A 19013-nucleotide genomic window follows, 5' to 3' on the forward strand; every position below is an offset into this window, starting at 1 on the left:
TAATCATGCTTCTTTTCCTGGTCATGTGTAGCAATGCAAGAAGAAGAAAATGTTCTGTCTGCAAATGAATTCTGTATGTCTGCTTGCTCCAAAGACATTGACTGGCTGAAAGCTGAGTACTGGATGCTGGCTTTATTGGTCTGCAATAAATGTCGTCCCTCTCACCTCTTCCTGATGGTAAACCAGTTCAGGAAAAGTGGGCCCATGCTAAGATTCTAATAGTTTTAGATGAAATGGTTTAAAACTTTAAAAAATTAGAAATTAGTTAGAAAATTTCTCCCACAAAGACAGGCCCTAGGACTTTAAAATAGTAATGAATATTTAAGAATCCTTTCTGATCCTCTTTGCTGCCTTGGGCTCTTCCTGTATTCTAGGGTTCTTTGTAGAACATGGAAGTAGTTCCTAGCCAAGGGCCTGATCTTGTGACCATTGAAGTCACTGAAAAGACTTCAGCTGACTTCAGAGGAGCTGTGTCTGGCCCCATGAGCACAAAGCTTGTGGAAAACAACATTTAAAACTGAGTAGTTAGTTTAGTTAAATGTTAAATAACTGTCAGATTCTTTATTATTATTATATATTTTTCCCACATCAGGCATCACCTTTATTCTTGCTGCTTTTTGTCTGTAATTATCACTGTACTATTTTTTGCCTTGCCATTTTTTTCTTAAAATAAGGTGTGACAGGGTCAGGCCAGATGGCTATAGGAGAGTAATAGAAGGCAGATATATAAGCCCCAGGCTAAGTAGGTCCCTTTTCCCGGGTAAGGTAACAGGGAAGGTTCCAGAACAATCAGGAACCTTCTGGAGACAATTAAGACAGGCTGATTAGAACACCTGCAGCCAATCAAGAAGCTGCTAGAATCAATTAAGGCAGGTTAATCAGGGCACCTGGGTTTTAAAAAGGAGCTCACTTCAGTTTGTGGTGTGCGTGTGAGGAGCTGGGAGCAAGAGGCACTAGGAGCTGAGAGTGAGAATGCGGACTGTTGGAGGACTGAGGTGTACAAGCATTATCAGACACGAGGAGGAAGGTTCTATGGTGAGAATAAAGAAGGTGCTGGGAGGAGGCCATGGGTAAGTAGGCCAGGGAGTTGTAGCTGTCGTACAGCTGTTCCAGGAGGCACTCTAGACAGCTGCATTCCACAGGGCCCTGGGCTGGAGCCCGGAGTAGAGGGCTGGCCTGGGTTCCCCCCAAATCCTCCCAACTCTTGGTCAGACACAGGAGGAGTTGACCTGGACTGTGGGTTCAGAAAAATGGCCAAGCTGAGGGCTGCCATGAAGCTCCAAGGTGAGCAAATTCGCCAATAAGCGCAAGACCCACCAAGGTAGAGCAGGAACTTTGTCACAAATGTTAGTGATTTCCCCCCATCTCCTCATTAGATCTGAATTTTCTTGGCTCTTCTATGTGCTCTTCTTTTCCATAGTTTCTCGCTAACCTCTTCAGTTTTATCCTGCTCTTTCCTTTTTGCCATTTTATATTCTGTCACAAGAGGTATGCTCATGAGTATAATATAATTTCCCTTTTATTAATTTTTGTCTAAAGCTTCCCTTAACATTCCCTAGAAATGTTTTTACTTAACATTCTATGGCTCCTTCCACTACACGACACTTTTCAAACATGTTCTTGAATTATATTTTCTCCCCAGTGCCTGCTTTTTACATAGGCTAGGAACTTAGAGTATGCTGCAAGAGCATGTTGTGTCCATGTAATGCTCCAGGAAGGTGCAGGCTTGTCAGCTAGGGAGTGTGAAGTCACTTGTTTATTCACTTGTTTAGCACAGGCCATGGTAGTGCCTGTTTCCTCCATTGGCCTGCAGCCTCCTTCAATTTCGATCTGCAGGGAACCACATCTCTTGGTGAGAGGACTGTTTAGTCCCCATACCTAGTCATTCTTTGGCTAATATGCTGAGCCTGCTACATAGGATGCCCAATAGCAGATGTGGCCCTGATCCTGCAAGAGGCTCTATACAGACCCCTGCACCTGGCAAACAAATGGGACTCAATGCAGGCACAGAGATGTGCCCATCTGGAACAGTTTGCAGAATCAGGGCCTTTATGACTTGTCTACATTGCAATGACCACTAGGATGTGGACTAAAACTGACTGCTCATTTCACACAGGCCACTGAGTACCCTCTGGATGGTAATGACTTTTGATAGTACTGACCTGAGCTAGATTTGAATTATATCCTATTACCAGTCCTTGAATGCTTGGCTGCCTCAAAAATCTGCACTTCATTGCATGATCTATTGTTTCTAGCACAAAAAATAACAGTGCCATTTTCAAAGCATATAAAGGGCAACTTCTGTATGTAAAATGGATATGATGATAATACTTGCGTCATGGGAGGTTGTAGCCAGACAGCCAGTCCCCCCCCCCCCCCCCCCTCAGACCAGCATTGCTGGGAACACAAGGGAGCCAAAACAACAGGGCACTTAACATAAATTCCAGCACAGCCTTTGAAGCTGTGAGAAGCACAGGTGTGCTGCTACAATGTGCCTCTGGGAACATATACAACGATTAGGCTCACAGCAGACAGAGAAGCTGTGACAGACATGGCTCTTAGCCCCTACTAAATAGCGTGATGCACACACCCCAACATCCTAGGTGGGAAAATATTTACCCTAATAAAAGGAATGTCCAGTAGTCGAAACTTATTGTTTCTCTCCCTTGCAAGTGTAAACTACTCTTGCGAAAGCTGGCGTCGCCCAGACAGACCAGCCTCAGTTTGGCATAAGAAAGGAGAAAGAGAATAAAGGAGTACAGAGGTATAAGTATGGGACCTACAGCACCATGATTTTTGAGTGCTTTTCACTATCTATCTGCTGGTCAGATAAGTGACAGCCTCCCAAGGCTTCTGCAGCTAAGAGGGTCCCTAAGCCTTGTCCCTTATTCGTCTTTCCGCGGAATTGAGTGACCGATCCTGGCTTGGCACCGCTGGAATCGAGAGATGCAAGGAGGGTAAGAAGCACCCACACCTGATCTCCTATCTTTAGTGTACACATATTTTGAAATAGAGCTCTATATTTTGTTTTCTTTCTTTGGGATTGTGGCTTCAGTTTTGTAACTTGTTTGTGTGTGTAACATCTCTACATTTAAATAAGTAGGCACTAGCAATTTTGTAACCACATGATTAGAATCTAGTTTAATAAATTTTGGTAACCATTTGTGCATAAGCCTGACTTGTTTCTCTGGTTTACTGTAAAGCAGCCAACACAATTAAAGAACCTCAGCCGTTTTGGCTCTAAAGCCTGGCCATTAGGTGAGAGTACTAAGAGCCTAGTGTTGAGTTGTGCCGCCTCCACGGGGCAAACTCTTGGGGCGCCTGTCAGTCAATCCTGACTGCCCGCTGCGAAGGAGCTCTGAGCTCTAGCGGTTAAAGTCACGGGTGTGGAGAGGCTCTTAGTGCTGCCATTGGGGCACCTGTCAGTCAGTGTTGACTGCCCGCTGCGAAGGAGCTCTGAGCTCTAGCGGTTAAAGTCACGGGTGTGGAGAGGCTCTTAGTGCTGCCATTGGGGCACCTGTCAGTCAGTGTTGACTGCCCGCTGCGAAGGAGCTCTGAGCTCTAGCAGTTAAAGTCACGGGTGTTTAGGACCTTGGGGCATCCGTCAGCCTAGCCCGGGCTGCCCGCCGCGAAGGGACAGTGCGTCCTAGCGGTTAAAGTCACGGATGGTATAAAACGGGCATAGCTGGCACCTCACCAAGCATCCTTGGCCATCGGCTAACGGAGGTTATTTAATATCAGTAAAGTGCTTTGAGATCCTCCTATAAGAGGTATTATTCAACCCACTAGTAGTACTAACTATTACTGTTGAAGCCTTCTACAGGGTGACTGGCTGAAATCATTACACAAGAGAAAACTAACTCCAAAGAATAAAAGTGAAGAAGAAATAATAATACAGGTAAATCAGATCTGTCAACTCTTAATAAGATGCAGGCACACGGGTTCTGAGCTGTCAAAGGCAGAAAGCATAAAGAGAGATCTGGGCAGGGCATAAAAGTCCATGAGATAACTTATGTTTATGCAATGAAATTATATAAAATAGTCACAGTATGCTTAGGGCTGTGCACTTTGACTATTAAGTAAATACCTGATGGCCCCAGAACTGTGGCCTAGAACCAGTGCTTAATTTGCACCTCCATGTAGCTAGCCTTAACTTTTATTTTTCATGGGAAATAAGGATGGGATCAGGGGGGTCTCAGCCAAGGGGGATCCAGTTGAGTGGATTTCCAGAAAAGATTAGACAAATCCAGAATGTGAGTACCTTTATCTCACACTGCAACACCTTCTTTGATAAAGCCATCATCAGCAGAATGCCATTTACAGCATCAGGTGCCGTGCTGTGATGCTTCACATGGCAGCCAGGGCTGAGACTCACCTTGTTGCCACTTGCATCCAGCATGGAGGAGTCTTGCCTATGCCAGTTGGGTGTTAGCTCCATAATGAGCCATGCAAGCTTTCTTCGCTGGGCCATATCAGCCCTGCCTCTGCCCTGCAGATTGACAATAGATGCACCCCTGAGTCTCTTCAAAGTGTCCCTCTGTAGTGTCCAGCCTCCCTAATCACTGGATACCCACATATATCCCAGATTCTCTGTTCCCAGAAAGAAAAGGAGTACTTGTGGCACCTTAGAGACTAACAAATTTATTTGAATATAAGCTTTCGTGAGCTACAGCTCACTTCATTGGATGCATTCAGTGGAAGATACTGTGGGGAGATTTATATACACACAGAACATGAAACAATGGGTGTTACCATACACCCTGTAACGAGTGATCAGGTAAGGCGAGCTATTACCAGCAGGAGAGCGGGGGGGGGGCGGAACCTTTTGTTGTGATAATCAAGGTGGGCCATTTCCAGCAGTTGACAAGAACGTCTGAGAAACGGGGGGGGGGGGGGGGAAATAAACGTTGAGAAATAGTTTTACTTTGTGTAATGACCCATCCACTCCCAGTCTTTATTCAAGCCTAAGTTAATTGTATCCAGTTTGCAAATTAATTCCAATTCAGCAGTCTCTCATTGGAGTCTGTTTTTGAAGTTTTTTTGTTGAAGAATTGCAACTTTTAGGTTTGGGGTGGGGTGGGGAGAAAACCGGATTTGTGCTGGAAATGGCCCACCTTGATTATCATACACATTGTAAGGAGAGTAATCACTTTAGATAAGCTATTACCAACAGGAGAGTGGGTTTGTGACGGTGGTGGGGTGGGAGAAAATCTGGATTTGTGCTGGAAATGGCCCACCTTGATTATCATACACATTGTAAGGAGAGTGATCACTTTAGATAAGCTATTACCAGCAGGACAGTGGGGTGGGGGGAGAGAAAACTTTTTGTAGTGATAAACACCCATTTTTTCATGGTTTGTATGTATAAAAACATCTCTGTATTTTCCACAGTACGCATCCAATGAAGTGAGCTGTAGCTCATGAAAGCTTATGCTCAAATAAATTAGTTAGTCTCTAAGATGCCACAAGTACTCCTTAACTTTTAGGTCTGTAATCAAGTGACCAAAGAGATTGAAGTGTTCTCCGACTGGTTTTTGAATGTTATAATTCTTGACGTCTGATTTGTGTCCATTTATTCTTTTACGAAGAGACTGTCCAGTTTGACCAATGTACATGGGAGAGGGGCATTGCTGGCACATGATGGCATATATCACAGAACCACTAACCCAGGAACCTATCCTTGCAACAAAGCCTGTTGCCAACTGTGTCCACATATCTATTCAGGGGACACCATCATAGGGCCTAATCACATCAGCCACACAATCAGAGGCTCGTTCACCTGCATATCTACCAATGTGATATATGCCATCATGTGCCAGCAATGCCCCTCTGCCATGTACATTGGTCAAACTGGACAGTCTCTACGTAAAAGAATAAATTGACACATGTTTATTTCCCCCACTCCCACCCCACTGTTCCTCAGACTTTCTTGTCAACTGCTGGAAATGGCCCACCTTGATTATCACTAGAAAAGGTTCCTCCCCCCCCACTCTCCTGCTGGTAATAGCTCACCTTAAGTGATCACTCTCATTACAGTGTGTATGGTAACACCCATTGTTTTATGTTCTCTATGTATATAAATCTCCCGCTGTATTTTCCACTACATGCATCCGATGAAGTGAGCTGTAGCTCATGAAAGCTTATGCTCAAATAAATTTGTTAGTCTCTAAGGTGCCACAAGGACTCCTTTTCTTTTTGAGAATACAGACTAACATGGCTGCTACTCTGAAATCTGTTACCAAAGGAACAGTGTATCCCAGTTTACCAGTTTTACCTCTTAGACCATCGGTCCTGTATATCACACAACACGTGAGTTCAGTTATGGCAAAACAATAGGAAATTTATTTAAGAAAGAATAGAGATTTGGACAGAAATAAGTGTGAGTGATGGAAACAAGTGGTTTCATAAAAAACAAAATCCTAAACAAGAAGTTACCTTTCCTATCTAATAAAGTAGATTCCCATCCCTAAGTACAGTTTTTGCAGTGCTTGCTAGCCCCACAGAGGTACTATCAGTCTTTCATGAAGTATCCCTGTTCATCAAGGTCCCTCCTCAGTGAATGGTCCCCTAGTGTCTTTCTCTATCATGTGATATACTGAATCAGTCTTTTGTCTTTATTCACAGAGAGAGTGATCCCTTGCTATCATTCCTTTTCACTCCCAAGTGGTTTTGAAGTTTATAGTTTCTTTGATGGGTTTCCATTGACTTTTCTGGGTTGGTGCAAAGGTGGACACTGAGCAATGCATTACATAATTGGCTAGCCAGAGAAGGTAGCAACTCCCTCCCATCTGAATGGGTCATCACCAGAAATATGATTTCCTAGTGCAGTGGTTCCCGAACTTGTTCTGCTGCTTGTGCTGGGAAAGCCCCTGGTGGGCCGGGCTGGTTTGTTTACCTGCCGTGTTTGCTGGTTTGGCTGAGCGCAGCTCCCAGTGGCTGCAGTTCGCTGCTCCAGGCCAATGGGAGCTGCTGGAAGTGACGGTGAGTACGTTCCTTGGCCTGTGCCTTTCTCACTGCTTAGATAAATTTTACTTTGAAGGGTAACCTTCAGCAGATTGCACTTCAAAGGGCTATAAAAGAAAGGAGCAGAGAATCCTAGACTATCAGGGTTGGAAGGGATCTCAAGAGGTCATTTAGTCCAACCCCCTGACTAATCCCCAATTTTTGCCCCAGATCCTTAAATGGCCCCCTCAAGGATTGAGCTCACAACCTTGGGTTTAGCAGGCCAATGCTCAAACCACTGAGCTATCCCTCCCCCTTAGAACCACAAGTTATCTGCTTCACCAAAGGAGACAAAGGACCCAGCACCTTTAGGCCTCTGGGAGAGATCCTGACTGAGGAGAGGGTCAGTCATTGTCTTGCAGGAAAATGTAGTTGAGAGAGACCATCTAGAACAAAGCCTTGAACCAAAACTTGCTAGATTAAGTTTTCGATTTGCAGATGTGTGTTTTCACTTTTATTTGCTGGGAACTATTTTCTAACTTTCTTTCTTAGGCTTTTAAGTGAATTCCAGTATATCTTCTTTTGTTAATAAACTTGTTTTATTTTTAATCTAAACTAACCGTGTGCTGAGTTTGAACTAAACTGTTTGGTACCATGAGTTAAAATAATAAACTGTTGACTATTGACTCCTTAAAGGGCCAATGAATCTTAATATCCCCCTGATTGTTCCAGGACAGGGCTAGACATTTCAGAACTCACACTTTTGGGAAAATTCAGGGCTGGGGAGAGTGTGAAGTCACCATTCCAGTTGTTAACCAAGGCTGATGGAAGCCAGTGGAAATCTGTGGTATTGCACACAGGGTCCAGGATTCAAAGCACTGGACCAGGGCTGCCCAATACATACACAGAGTGCATGCTTGTTGCTGACTTTGTGTCCCAGACAGAGAGCCACAGGGACAAGGCATTGTGTGGGTTACAGGGTAAGAGGTGACACAACTCTTCATGGGTCTGGATTGTACCCCAGAATGGGGCACTATGCTGCAACTGCTAGGAGATGCAGTGCAGGAGGCACAGCCCAGGAGAGTGAGGAGATAATGGTGGCAAATGATGGGCTATACTGGGGGTGGAATAGCCCCTAGCATAATTAGAGCAGCCGTAGGAGTTATTCTCAGTTAGGACAACTTTCCCCCAACTGCCAGGGAGCTGCTCCACAGTCCCGAACAGCTGGAGTTCACTCCATCTCCCACTCGTGGCTTCCCTGCATCCTCCCACCTCCGCTCCCAAAAATCAAGGACTCTATGGGGAAGGGGCAGCATAAGTCTCCCTACATTGCCTCTGTCAACCCAGTGCTAGGAATCTCAGTTAAAAAAAAAAAATCTCACTCGCCTACTGTGTGGAAAGAAATATGGCAGCAAGATGCCAAAATGTAATCAGTCAGGCCCCTCATCTCTTTTACGGTGCCCAGACTGGGTTTGTGCATGTGGCGAGGTGGTGCTTGTGTATGAGACAATGAACAAACTGATTTCAGTGGAGTTAGACCAAGGCTGGAGTAGCCCTGTACATCCAGTTGCATCCATCGATTTCCATACAGATCTTTGTCATGAACACATATAACGGTCTAGTATCTCTCAACAACCATGTATTTTTTAGCTCTGAACTTAAACAGTTTGTTTTTCAATCTATTGTTGAACAATTATTTATGTAAGCTTTGCTTCTAAAGTGGCATGAGTAGAAAGTTCAAGAGAACAGCAACACAGCACTTTCAAACCCTAGCAAGTCAAGGAAAATACATGCTCCCTTCCCTCCCCCAACCCATTTTATTGTTGGTTTCTTGTATCTTTCATCCTGTTTTAGGAAAAAATGTTGCTGGATGAAGCAAGCATGGAGTAACTGGCTTTTTGGCCTTGTTTTGATGTTTAATTACTTGCAGAAGCCTGTCACTGATTTGTCTACTTTGCTGTGAATATTCACTCTTATTTCTCAACTTCAATTTGTTAGAAGTTTCCTTGTTTGCTTAAAAGCTACTTTCCAACTACACAATAATGTAGCAAAGTTTGTTTGGTGTTTTTAACAAATAATTATTGCTTTCTTTATTTATCTCATTTTTGTTTTCAAGGAAGCAGGAAATAAACACAATTTTAGTATTTTAAGCAGATGGACCATGTTGGAATAATAACATTGAACTCTAATATGTCTAGTAACAAATCTCAAAGTACCTTACACAAGAAAAAAAGTATCATTATCTCATTTTACAAATGGAGAAACTGAGGCACAGAGATGACATAACTTGTCCAAAGTCACACAGCAGGTCAGTGGCAGCGCTGCGATTAGAATGCAGCTCTCCTGACTCCTAGTATAGTGCTCTGTCCACTGGACAATATTATCCCTGGTTTTAAAGACAGCATTTAAAATACAATTAGTCTTTCTCAGACAAATCATATTCTAGTTAGTAAATCTAATTTTCCTAATATTTTGAAAATAGAAGATTTTCAGGAAAACCTGATGCAATAGGGTTTAGTAGGGATTAGGACTCCATTCTTAGTTTTCAACACTGACTTTATATGAAAATTAGAGCCACAATCCAAATTCTGTTCCATGTAGGTGTTTCCCCAGTGAAGGACCAGTCAGTTATTCCATAACAAGCCTGTGAAAGCTACAGGCTGTGCTCTTGTCCATGTAATGGACTGGAGTGAGTCTCAGCTTCTGTTTTTAACAGCACAGTCAGTACTGTCACCATCAGAGAAACATGCTCAAAAAGCAAAAGGGCTAGTCATTAAGAGATTTAATGAATATGTACAGGCAAGACTTCAAAATTACAGTGGCTGATCTTACTAAACATGCAGCATCTTAGAAATACGAACACAGGACTTAGTACTCTCAGGGTGCATGTATGCTGTGGGTATGATGTGCACAACACAGAGGTCAGTTTGTAGCCATAATACACTCTGTGTGTATTATAATAATCTCCCTGATTTTTCAATTTATTAGACAATGAAGTGGAGAATTCCAAACCTTGGGGCCGCACTGTCACAGGGTCGGGGTTGTGTAGGCAGGGTGGCAGGCTCTGTTCCTTTCTTGCGAGGAAGAGGAAGAGAAACAGGGCGCTTTCTTCTCGGTGGCTAAATTATTCAGACTAATGAGTGTTTCCATTCCCATAAACACACGTCCTACGTTCAGTATGGTTAGGACAGAGTTGTACTGAGACAGCCTGGGGAGACTGACATCTCCCATAGGATACAGGATTTGCCATACTGACACATACCCCAAGTCCAACCGGTGCGGTATAGTATCTCTGACAGTGGCCAACATCAGATACCTCAAAGGACGGTCTAAGAATCCTGCCTTCCATGAAGATTTCAGCCTAATCCCAGTGAGGGTGGGAGCCGCAATCATAGAATCATAGAATCTCAGAGTTGGAAGGGACCTCAGGAGGTCATCTAGTCCAACCCCCTGCTCAAAGCAGGACCAGTCCCCAGTGTTTGCCCCAGATCCCTAAATGGCCCCCTCAAGGATTGAACTCACAACCCTGGGTTTAGCAGGCCAATGCTCAAACCACTGAGCTATCCCTCCCCCCCCCCAATGTGTTTGTGTGTTCTAGGGTAGGAGGATGAATGACTTTGGGGTTCAGTAATATGTGTGTACTGAGGGGGGTGTTGCCTTACAGTGAATTTTTAGGGGGTCTGAGCTGTCCCCCTTCTGATATCCTCTTTGCAACGCTCTGTTTGCAAGAGTGCAGATGCATTGACAGGAAGTAGATGAGGATTGTTTCCTGCTCGTCTCCTTTTGCAAACCTGCCAGAGAATAACCTGGTGGGCGTCTGTGTGGGATTTCTGGGCTGGGGGTGGGAGGGAAAGCGAGCGAGCAAGCCAGAGAGAGAGATGTATACATATGAACAAACCTCTGTGGAGGCAACCACAAACACTCCTGCCCTCGAGGGGAGAGAGAGGCGACATCACTGCTACTTTCCCATCTCTCCTCCCTTCCTTCGTCCTTTCTGCCTCTCCTTCCTCCTGGCCGCTGGGGAGAGGTGTGTAGGGGGGTGGCTGGCTGGGGAGGTGGCTGTAGTCTCTCTCTTGCTGTGCTATGGTAATAATTGTCCCTTCCCCCCCAGCCCAGCTTTCCTCCCCATCTGCTTTCTCCTCCTCTCGTTTGGTTCCAGGCAGGCAGCAGACAGACTGCATCATTTTTTTGCACCGGCTGCAGCAGCAGCGGGGAGAGCGGGAGCAGGTGGAGAGTTCAGAGACTGCAGTGAAGCTGCCCTCGAGACATGGCGGATCAGTGCCTCTGAGGAAGCAAAAAGATCCCCAAGCTGCCTCCGCTCCCAGCCCCGGCTCGCTGGGCGGCTGCTGCCAGGCCAAGGAGCAGGAGAGAAGCGGCCAGAGGACAAATGGTGCTGCAGCCTTTTCTTTGATTTCCTCCCCTTCTTCTCCATGTTGCATCTCTCTTCGGTGCTTCAGTCCGTGTAGCCGCTGCTGCTAGCAGGAGCATCCAGGGACAGTGCCACCCAGCCCTCCCTTCCCCCACCCCCTCTCCATCTATCTGTCCGTCCAGCCCGCCAGCCATCCACAGGGGCTATGGCTGCAGAAGAGGTGTTGCAGGCCGTGGATCACTACAAGACTGAGATCGAAAGGCTGACTAAGGAGCTCACCGAAACAACCCGCGAAAAGATCCAGGCTGCTGAATATGGGCTGGTGGTGCTGGAGGAAAAACTCACCCTGAAGCAGCAATATGACGAGCTGGAGGCTGACTATGATTGCCTTAAACAGGAGCTGGAGCAGCTGAGGGAGGTGAGTTAGCGGATGCTTTTCTCTCCCCTTCTTCTTCTCCCTCCCGAATAAACCCCATGCACTAAACGAAACGAAATAAGGAAAGGTGCCTAAGGAGCTCTTCTTACTGATGCCCTCTGATAATCTACCTGAGCCCCTTGATCAGACATGGAAGCAAAAATGGCCTTGTGGAGAATGTGTGTAAAGAACCCTAGAGGCATGAATTGATGAGATGGGGAGGAGTGATTTATTTCGGGGCCCAAGAGTCAGCAATGACTGTAGAGTTTAGAGTGGATTATATGACGTTTTAAACTACTTAAGATGCCAATGATACGTAGGCATTGCCCTAACCTGTGTAGCAAGATAACAACTGGGAACCACAACTTCTAATAGCAGACATTGGCAGCACTGGCAAATACTTCAGCCATACATGAATGTTTGGCCCTTATTTAAAGAGAAACACTTGATGAAACCTGGACAATCTCAGTCTATAATATTATGGGTGTTATGTATACAGTATGTTGTAATATGTGGAAACAGAGACACCTTCTCTGGGTTACTTAGATACATTTAGGGGGCAGCCTCTCATTCAGCAGGGGCAAAGCAGCCAGAAGATAGTTATGAGATCACATTAATCAGTGAAAATTAAACTTCTAGCTCATCCTTAAAGGATGAAGTATTTGATCTAATACATATTTTTGGATATGTCTTTCAGCTGAGTTTGTTTATATAACATGGAAAGTATAATTATGAGTGTTACACATAACCTTTATCATGTAATCTTTTATTTATTCCTCACCTTTGGATTGTCATCCTGCTACCTATATTTATCATTAAGAGAAGTAACAAAGATTCATACAATGAGCATACAGTCCATCTATGGTAGCATGTGTTTGCATAGCCAGTATTATCCTATCTAATCTCTAAATTTTAAAATGGTCTCATCTTTGTTTATAAAGACAGAGCAAATTAATTCACACACAAAAATTACATTGATGTAATTAAGTAAACCTTTGGAGAAGAGGAGGAAACGTATAAGAATGATCTTTTCTGAACATTTAAAGGAATGTTTTTCTTCTGTAAAATTATATTGCCATTTATAATCAAATATAGGGAAGATCTATTCAGTGAGAAACAATGAACTAGATATTTCTCATTGAGAACAGTAATTTGTTGACCAAGCTTATAAATAACGTATCTACATATGTGTGCAGACACTAAGCTGTATGCACTTTTATAAATATTTGTTTATACATGAAAAGGTTTTGTTTTACCTCCTGATAAATGTGATAAGTTAAATACTTTGTTCCAGTGACCAGGATAGTTTTCAGAAATAATATTTTTGTAACAGAGTTATCTGATTTGTTGTGCTGCTCACACTCACGCTCTTATTAAGCTCTTATATAAAAGGTAGAGCTGAGGTTTTCCTCCAAAACTCGCTGGTCCAGTGCAGTGGGCTCAGGATTTGAAACCAGTGACCTCAGCTTCCTGGATTGGGATGGGTAACTTGTGCTGTCATGAGGGCTGAGCTGGTAAAAGTGGTCCAGTAGTAAAAGGGAACTATAACGAAGGTGCAATTATAAAATGTAATTGATAGGGAAAAAGGAGATATAAGTAACAGCATCTGGCTGTGATCTTCTCAAAGCAGTGTACATCAGTGCTGATCAGGAACTACTGAGGACACAGGGTTGGGCATTAACAGAGGGGCAATGATTAATGCAAGAAATTAAATTAAATGTGAAAAAATTAAGCTTGAGCAGTTATTCAGCTCCTGATGTCTGTGTTGACAAGATTTGTTGAAATTAGAAAACCTATAGGTATAAAATTCTGTTCTGATTTACACCCCACTGAAGCCTATGGGATTGCACGGGGTGCCTATCAGCACAGAATTGAGTCCACAGAACCAAATCCTTGTCTCTGGACCCACAGGCTGTGGAGGATTGGGCCAAAAGAAATCTGATGAGGTTCAACAAGGACAAGTGCAGAGTCCTGCACTTAGGACCGAAGAATCCAATGCATCGCTACAGACTAGGGACCGAATGGCTAGGCAGCAGTTCTGCAGAAAAGGACCTAGGGGTTACAGTGGACGAGAAGCTGGATATGAGTCAACAGTGTGCTCTTGTTGCCAAGAAGGCCAATGGCATTTTGGGATGTATAAGAGGGGCATTGCCAGCAGATCGAGGGATGTGATCGTTCCCCTCTATTCGACACTGGTGAGGCCTCATCTGGAGTACTGTGTCCAGTTTTGGGCCCCACACTACAAGAAGGATGTGGAAAAATTGGAAAGAGTCCAGCGGAGGGCAACAAAAATGATTAGGGGACTGGAACACATGACTTATGAGGAGAGGCTGGGGATGTTTAGTCTACGGAAGAGAAGAATGAGGGGGGATTTGATAGCTGCTTTCAACTACCTGAAAGGGGGTTCCAAAGAGGATGGCTGTAGACTGTTCTCAATGGTAGCAGATGACAGAACAAGGAGTAATGGTCTCAAGTTGCAGTGGGGGAGATTTAGGTTGGATATTAGGAAAAACTTTTTCACTAGGAGGGTGGTGAAGCACTGGAATGCGTTACCTAGGGAGGTGGTGGAATCTCCTTCCTTAGAAGTTTTTAAGGTCAGGCTTGACAAAGCCCTGGCTGGAATGATCTAATTGGGGATCAGTCCTGCTTTGAGCAGGGGGTTGGACTAGATGACCTCCTGAGGTCCCTTCCAGTCCTGATATTCTATGATTCTATGATAGGAAATAACCATTGAGGGAGGAAGGGGAAGAATCCTTTTGCTCCCGGACATGAAATGGCAGTGAAACTATTCCACAGTTGCTAATTGAGTTCCAGGATCCTGGCTCTCTCTGGCGTATATATCAATTCTGGAGAGGAGGGCAACTCCCCTGAGCTGTACATCGTGGTGTACAGGGCATTTAAACCCTCTCAACAGGCTACCAGAATTCTATTCTTCCTCCTGCTCCCTGCAGAAGAGCTACTGATTCTGTTACGTATAAGTAGAGCTTTGCATGGATACAAAATTTATATTCACATCCGATCCGCGATCTACAAACATGGTCCATGGATATCCGCATATGCAGAAGTGAAGCGGGTATCCACATCCACAGAAGTAAAGCAGGTATCCGCATCCACAGAAATAAAGTGGGTATCCACAGTGAATAGAATTGTTGAGGAACTGGCTGGAACCTGCTGAAAGCGATTCCATATCAATGCAGAATCCCAACGAGACAATAGAAATCCCCAGTGACTTAAACATTGACACCTAGGAAACCACAACCAAGTCCCCAGCTCAGGAACAAAAACTGAGATGTGACCCGCAGAGGATAGAGTGTGGGCTTCTGGTTCTGGGGGAGCGTGGCTGCTCTCTCTTGTGACTGACTAAGATGGTCAGAGAGAGAAAGAGGCTGAAATGGAGTTCTCTACAGCTTGGCTGGTGAATTGCTCTGGCTTGACCAGAATGGACTGTGATTTAACCTTTCTATTTCTCTACACTGACCTAAGGACTTCCAGTGCTGTGTTCCAGTGGACTAACAAATCCCACTGTGTTTTGACAATGCTGCTTGGCTGTCCCTGCAAATACTTGCCTTAGTCTCTGAAGAGTGTATAAGTCTTTAGCAGAAGGCTACCTCAGTTGGATTTCCACCAGCACTGGGCAGAGGTCAGCAGATGCTCAGTCTAGGATGTGGTGAGGCTGTGTGGCCTGCCCTGGCCTGAAGGAAGAGTAGGACTCCTTGGGGATCTGCCACACTAAAGGGATTCCTCTAAGAGACTGATTAAAAACTGGAGCATAGCACAGATCCTGTGGATCTGTGACACATGCAATGGAAACAAGTCAGTAAGACTGAAAGAAAAATGCTGTCAGACTTGCATTAGGTGCATCCTGATTGTGGCCCAGAATGTGAACCCTTATTTCACTGGTGATCAGTTACTGACGTGTACAATACAATGAAAACTTAAAAAGGAGGAAGGTGTCCCATACTGTTGTGTTAAACCAGTCTGTTCCTGTGCAGCAGTATGCACAGACAGGATAGTGTTGTAGGGATAAAGTCAGTTGCCCCAATTCAGGTTCCCTCCAAAACCTATGAAAAATGGCCTCTGTGTGTCTTCTGAAACATGCACTGCAGAGGGTATTCTGGGGTGTGGGCTGCACATGCAGGCAACTAAGACCTTTGACTAAGCAATGGTAGAAGTCAGTGGCAGATTTAGAGTTAGTGGGGCCCTGTGTGCAGCTTCATTTTCAGACCTCCCCACCACCCCCCAGGACCCAGCCAAGAAAAGGAACATTCTATCTTATCTCCTCCCTGTTTTTCATTCTTTTTTTCTTCAATCCTCCTATATTATAAGTAATGCAAAGTAAATGAAAATAAAGTGCGGTACCTTGATTGGGGCAGAGGGTTGGGGTGCAGAAGTGGGTGTGGGGGTTGGGCTCTGTGAGGGAGTTTGGGTGCTGAGTGCGGGCTCTGGGCTGGGGCAGGGGGTTGGGATGCGGGAGGGGGGTAGGGGGGTGGTGCTTACCTTGGGCAGCGCGGCTCCCAAAGTGACCGGCACACACACCCCTCTGGCAGCAGCTCATAGGTGGGGGTGGGGTCAGGGGGTCTACGTGTGCTTCTGCCCTCAGGCGCTGCCCCTGCAGCTCCCATTGGCCTGCCAATGGGAGCTGTGGAGTCAGTGCTCAGGGCGGGGCAGCACGCAGAGCCATGCCGGCCACTTCTGGGAGCAGCGCAGCATGGAGGGAGGGAGGGAGGCAGAGCGGGCAGGAAGCCGCCTTAGCCCTGCAGCTGTCACATTTTTGTGCCTCCCCTTGGGGGGAGGGGGTCAGCAGGTTTCCGTGTTTGTTTCATGGTAAATCCACTCCTGGTAGAGGTGGAACTCCCAAGACAGATTATTTTGCTTCTACAAGAATTATCTGTGTGTGTATGTGTGTGGTTTGTGCATGGGAGGAAGGACTGGGTTTCAAGCTATTTTCACTGTATATTTGCCACGTTCTGAATTCATTTGCACACTGGGATAGAATTTGGGTCTATATTTGTACTGACACAGGTATTCATTCAATTAATGAATTATTTCATTATTATACCCTTACATTCTGCTATTAGCAACTCTTTGCACGTTATCACTGATCAGACAGACCTGTCACTTTAACCTTTGCCTCCCTATTGGATGTGCCCCATTGGATGCAAGAAACATACCATGAAACTCAATCCTACAGTCCTTACACTTTCAAAACTCCCATCACTTCAAAGGGACTTTTCTATAAGGACTGCAGTAAGAAGCCTCAAATTTGAAAGAATGAAATATTTTTCAGTATTATGGGTCAGTGAGACGGGAAAGTAAATCCACGGTAGGGAGTAGCAGTGCAATCAATTGTAATGCATTGCATTAAATATTAATTTCTGTACATGTGATTTATGCTGTGCCACCATTAAAATACAAATCGCTGTGGTGGCCCATGACATTTCTTGTACAGTAGTTAAAATGGCCATATTTTAAACAAAGAGTTTGGTGTTTTGAGGTGTCATGATGTTACATGATACAAAAGATATGAGGCTGTAATCAATGAGCTAATAGCAAACTTGACTTCCAGTAAGTGAAATAGTTATTACATTAAGTCTGCCGTCCAGGTTTAAGAGCATTTGGTGGGAAGAAATGAGGAATCAATCAGCTATTATCTTTTGTTTTCCAAGAGTTGAAGCAATTAGTAGGAAGGTGAAAACAGAGATGCTGCTTTGCTGAGTTTACAGCTTTCAAGGTTGTAACATGGAGTTGTAATAGCTGTAGGTTTTAAGGGAGGATTGGCAGAATAGTGTAACAGTATGCCAAATGTCCATGAATTTTATCATTTTAAAAGCTCTTTTAGTTCTGTTGATTTTTTCCCCATCTTATAAATAAGGTTTCTGTTCATCACTAGTTTACATTTCAAGTATAAAAACTGAATTTTAGGCTTGCAGTGGCAATGTCTTGCTTTTAGGCACCAAGTCAGCAAGGTACTTAAGCACATGTGTACCTGTAATCATGCGAGTAGGGATTCAGTAGGACTATTTAAATGCTTAAAGTTATGCATGTGCTTAAAATATCTTGTTAAACTGGGGGCTTAACTGCCTACATTTAATTGTTTTCTGGAAACTATTCTGTTTTTTTTTTTTTTAATAGAGTTTGTGTTTTTGCATGCTCACATATTAGCACTTGCAGTGCAATTCCTGCAATAAGAATAATTTTTGTAATTACTTTTTCACTAAAATCACTTTTTCACTAAAAAGTTAACAGGCACTAGAGACCTCAGTTAAAACACCAGGTTGCTCCTAAAGAGTGGGCCAGGCCCAACTGAAGAGGCATCCCAGCTGTGGGAGGAGCTGGGGTGGAAGCCTGAAGGGAGGGAGCTGCAGGGAGATAGCTAGGGAAAGATCTCTTCAATACCTCTGTGGTTGCTAGAGGGTGAAAGAAGGGCTAGAAAGAGGCAGAGGTACAGTAAGACCGGGGACGGGGAGGGTCATGGAAAAGGGCCTGAAGGAAGGCCAAGGTAGGAGGAAGTCTTCTACAGGGTTCCTAGACTGGAACCGAGAGCAGAGGGAGGGTCTGGGTTTCCCTTCCAGTCTACCAGAAAACGCAAAGGGGACAAGAACTACTGAGTTTGGACCTTACCACCAGGGAGGGAGAAAGCCCTGAAAGGCATTGCTCTGCACAAGAGTGGGAGGACAACTTTACAGAGGCTGGAAACGGGTGAGGAGTCTGGAGGAATGACCCCAGGTAGGAGTGAAGCAACCAATGTCCTGAGAGAGGGGGTGTGAATGGGAGGCATTTCCCCTTAACGCCGAGTGCCTGGGACAAGAAGAGCAAGGGAGGGAAGGGGCAGCTTCAAACAAGAAGGGAGAATGTGGGGCACTAATAAAAGTTGTTGTCTAAGGGTGTGCTGGCCCTTCAATAGCTGTGCCAGAGTCCCCATCCTGTAACTTCCCAAACCCCACATCCCTTCACTGCTCCAATCTTCCCCGCTCCCAACATTCCTTCTTCTGATACAAAGCACAGCTTTGCCAGTGATAGTAAAACCACGTCCCGCGAGTGAAGTGCATTATACCAGTAAAAGCACAGCTTTGCCTGTACAGCTGCATCTACACGAGGGACTTCTGCCAGCACAGCAATGTTGGTCAGGGATCACACATAATTTGTGGCCCAGGTGTGCTCAGAAAAAGGTAGAACTAGGTGATTTTGTAAACAGCTGATTTTAGCGGGACCTCCTGCTCAAGTGTGAACCACTAACTCTACCCCGTGTCCCCATGAGCCACAGCAAATTTCAAAACAAGCCAAATA

At 44.8% G+C, this 19013-nt stretch overlaps 1 protein-coding gene across 15 annotated transcripts in view; it reads left to right on the forward strand.

The window, feature by feature from the left end:
• The first annotated feature begins 3525 nt into the window (after positions 1 to 3525).
• The window catches only part of BICD1 (BICD cargo adaptor 1), a 267972-nt gene continuing 252484 nt past the window's right edge, over positions 3526 to 19013 (forward strand). For 4 of the 15 annotated variants that reach the window (XM_073321685.1, XM_073321674.1, XM_073321711.1 and 1 more), the window contains exon 1: positions 10812 to 11729. In XM_073321685.1, coding sequence (XP_073177786.1) covers positions 11517 to 11729 — 213 coding nt within the window. In that variant the 5' untranslated portion in view covers positions 10812 to 11516. Of the gene's footprint in view, positions 3899 to 10802; positions 11730 to 19013 lie in introns of those variants that run through there. The other 11 variants (XM_073321662.1, XM_073321652.1, XM_073321669.1 and 8 more) reach the window with 5 other exon arrangements.

This window comes from Lepidochelys kempii, chromosome 1 (genome assembly GCF_965140265.1).
Source record: "Lepidochelys kempii isolate rLepKem1 chromosome 1, rLepKem1.hap2, whole genome shotgun sequence".
NCBI classification, from domain to species: Eukaryota; Metazoa; Chordata; order Testudines; family Cheloniidae; genus Lepidochelys; species Lepidochelys kempii.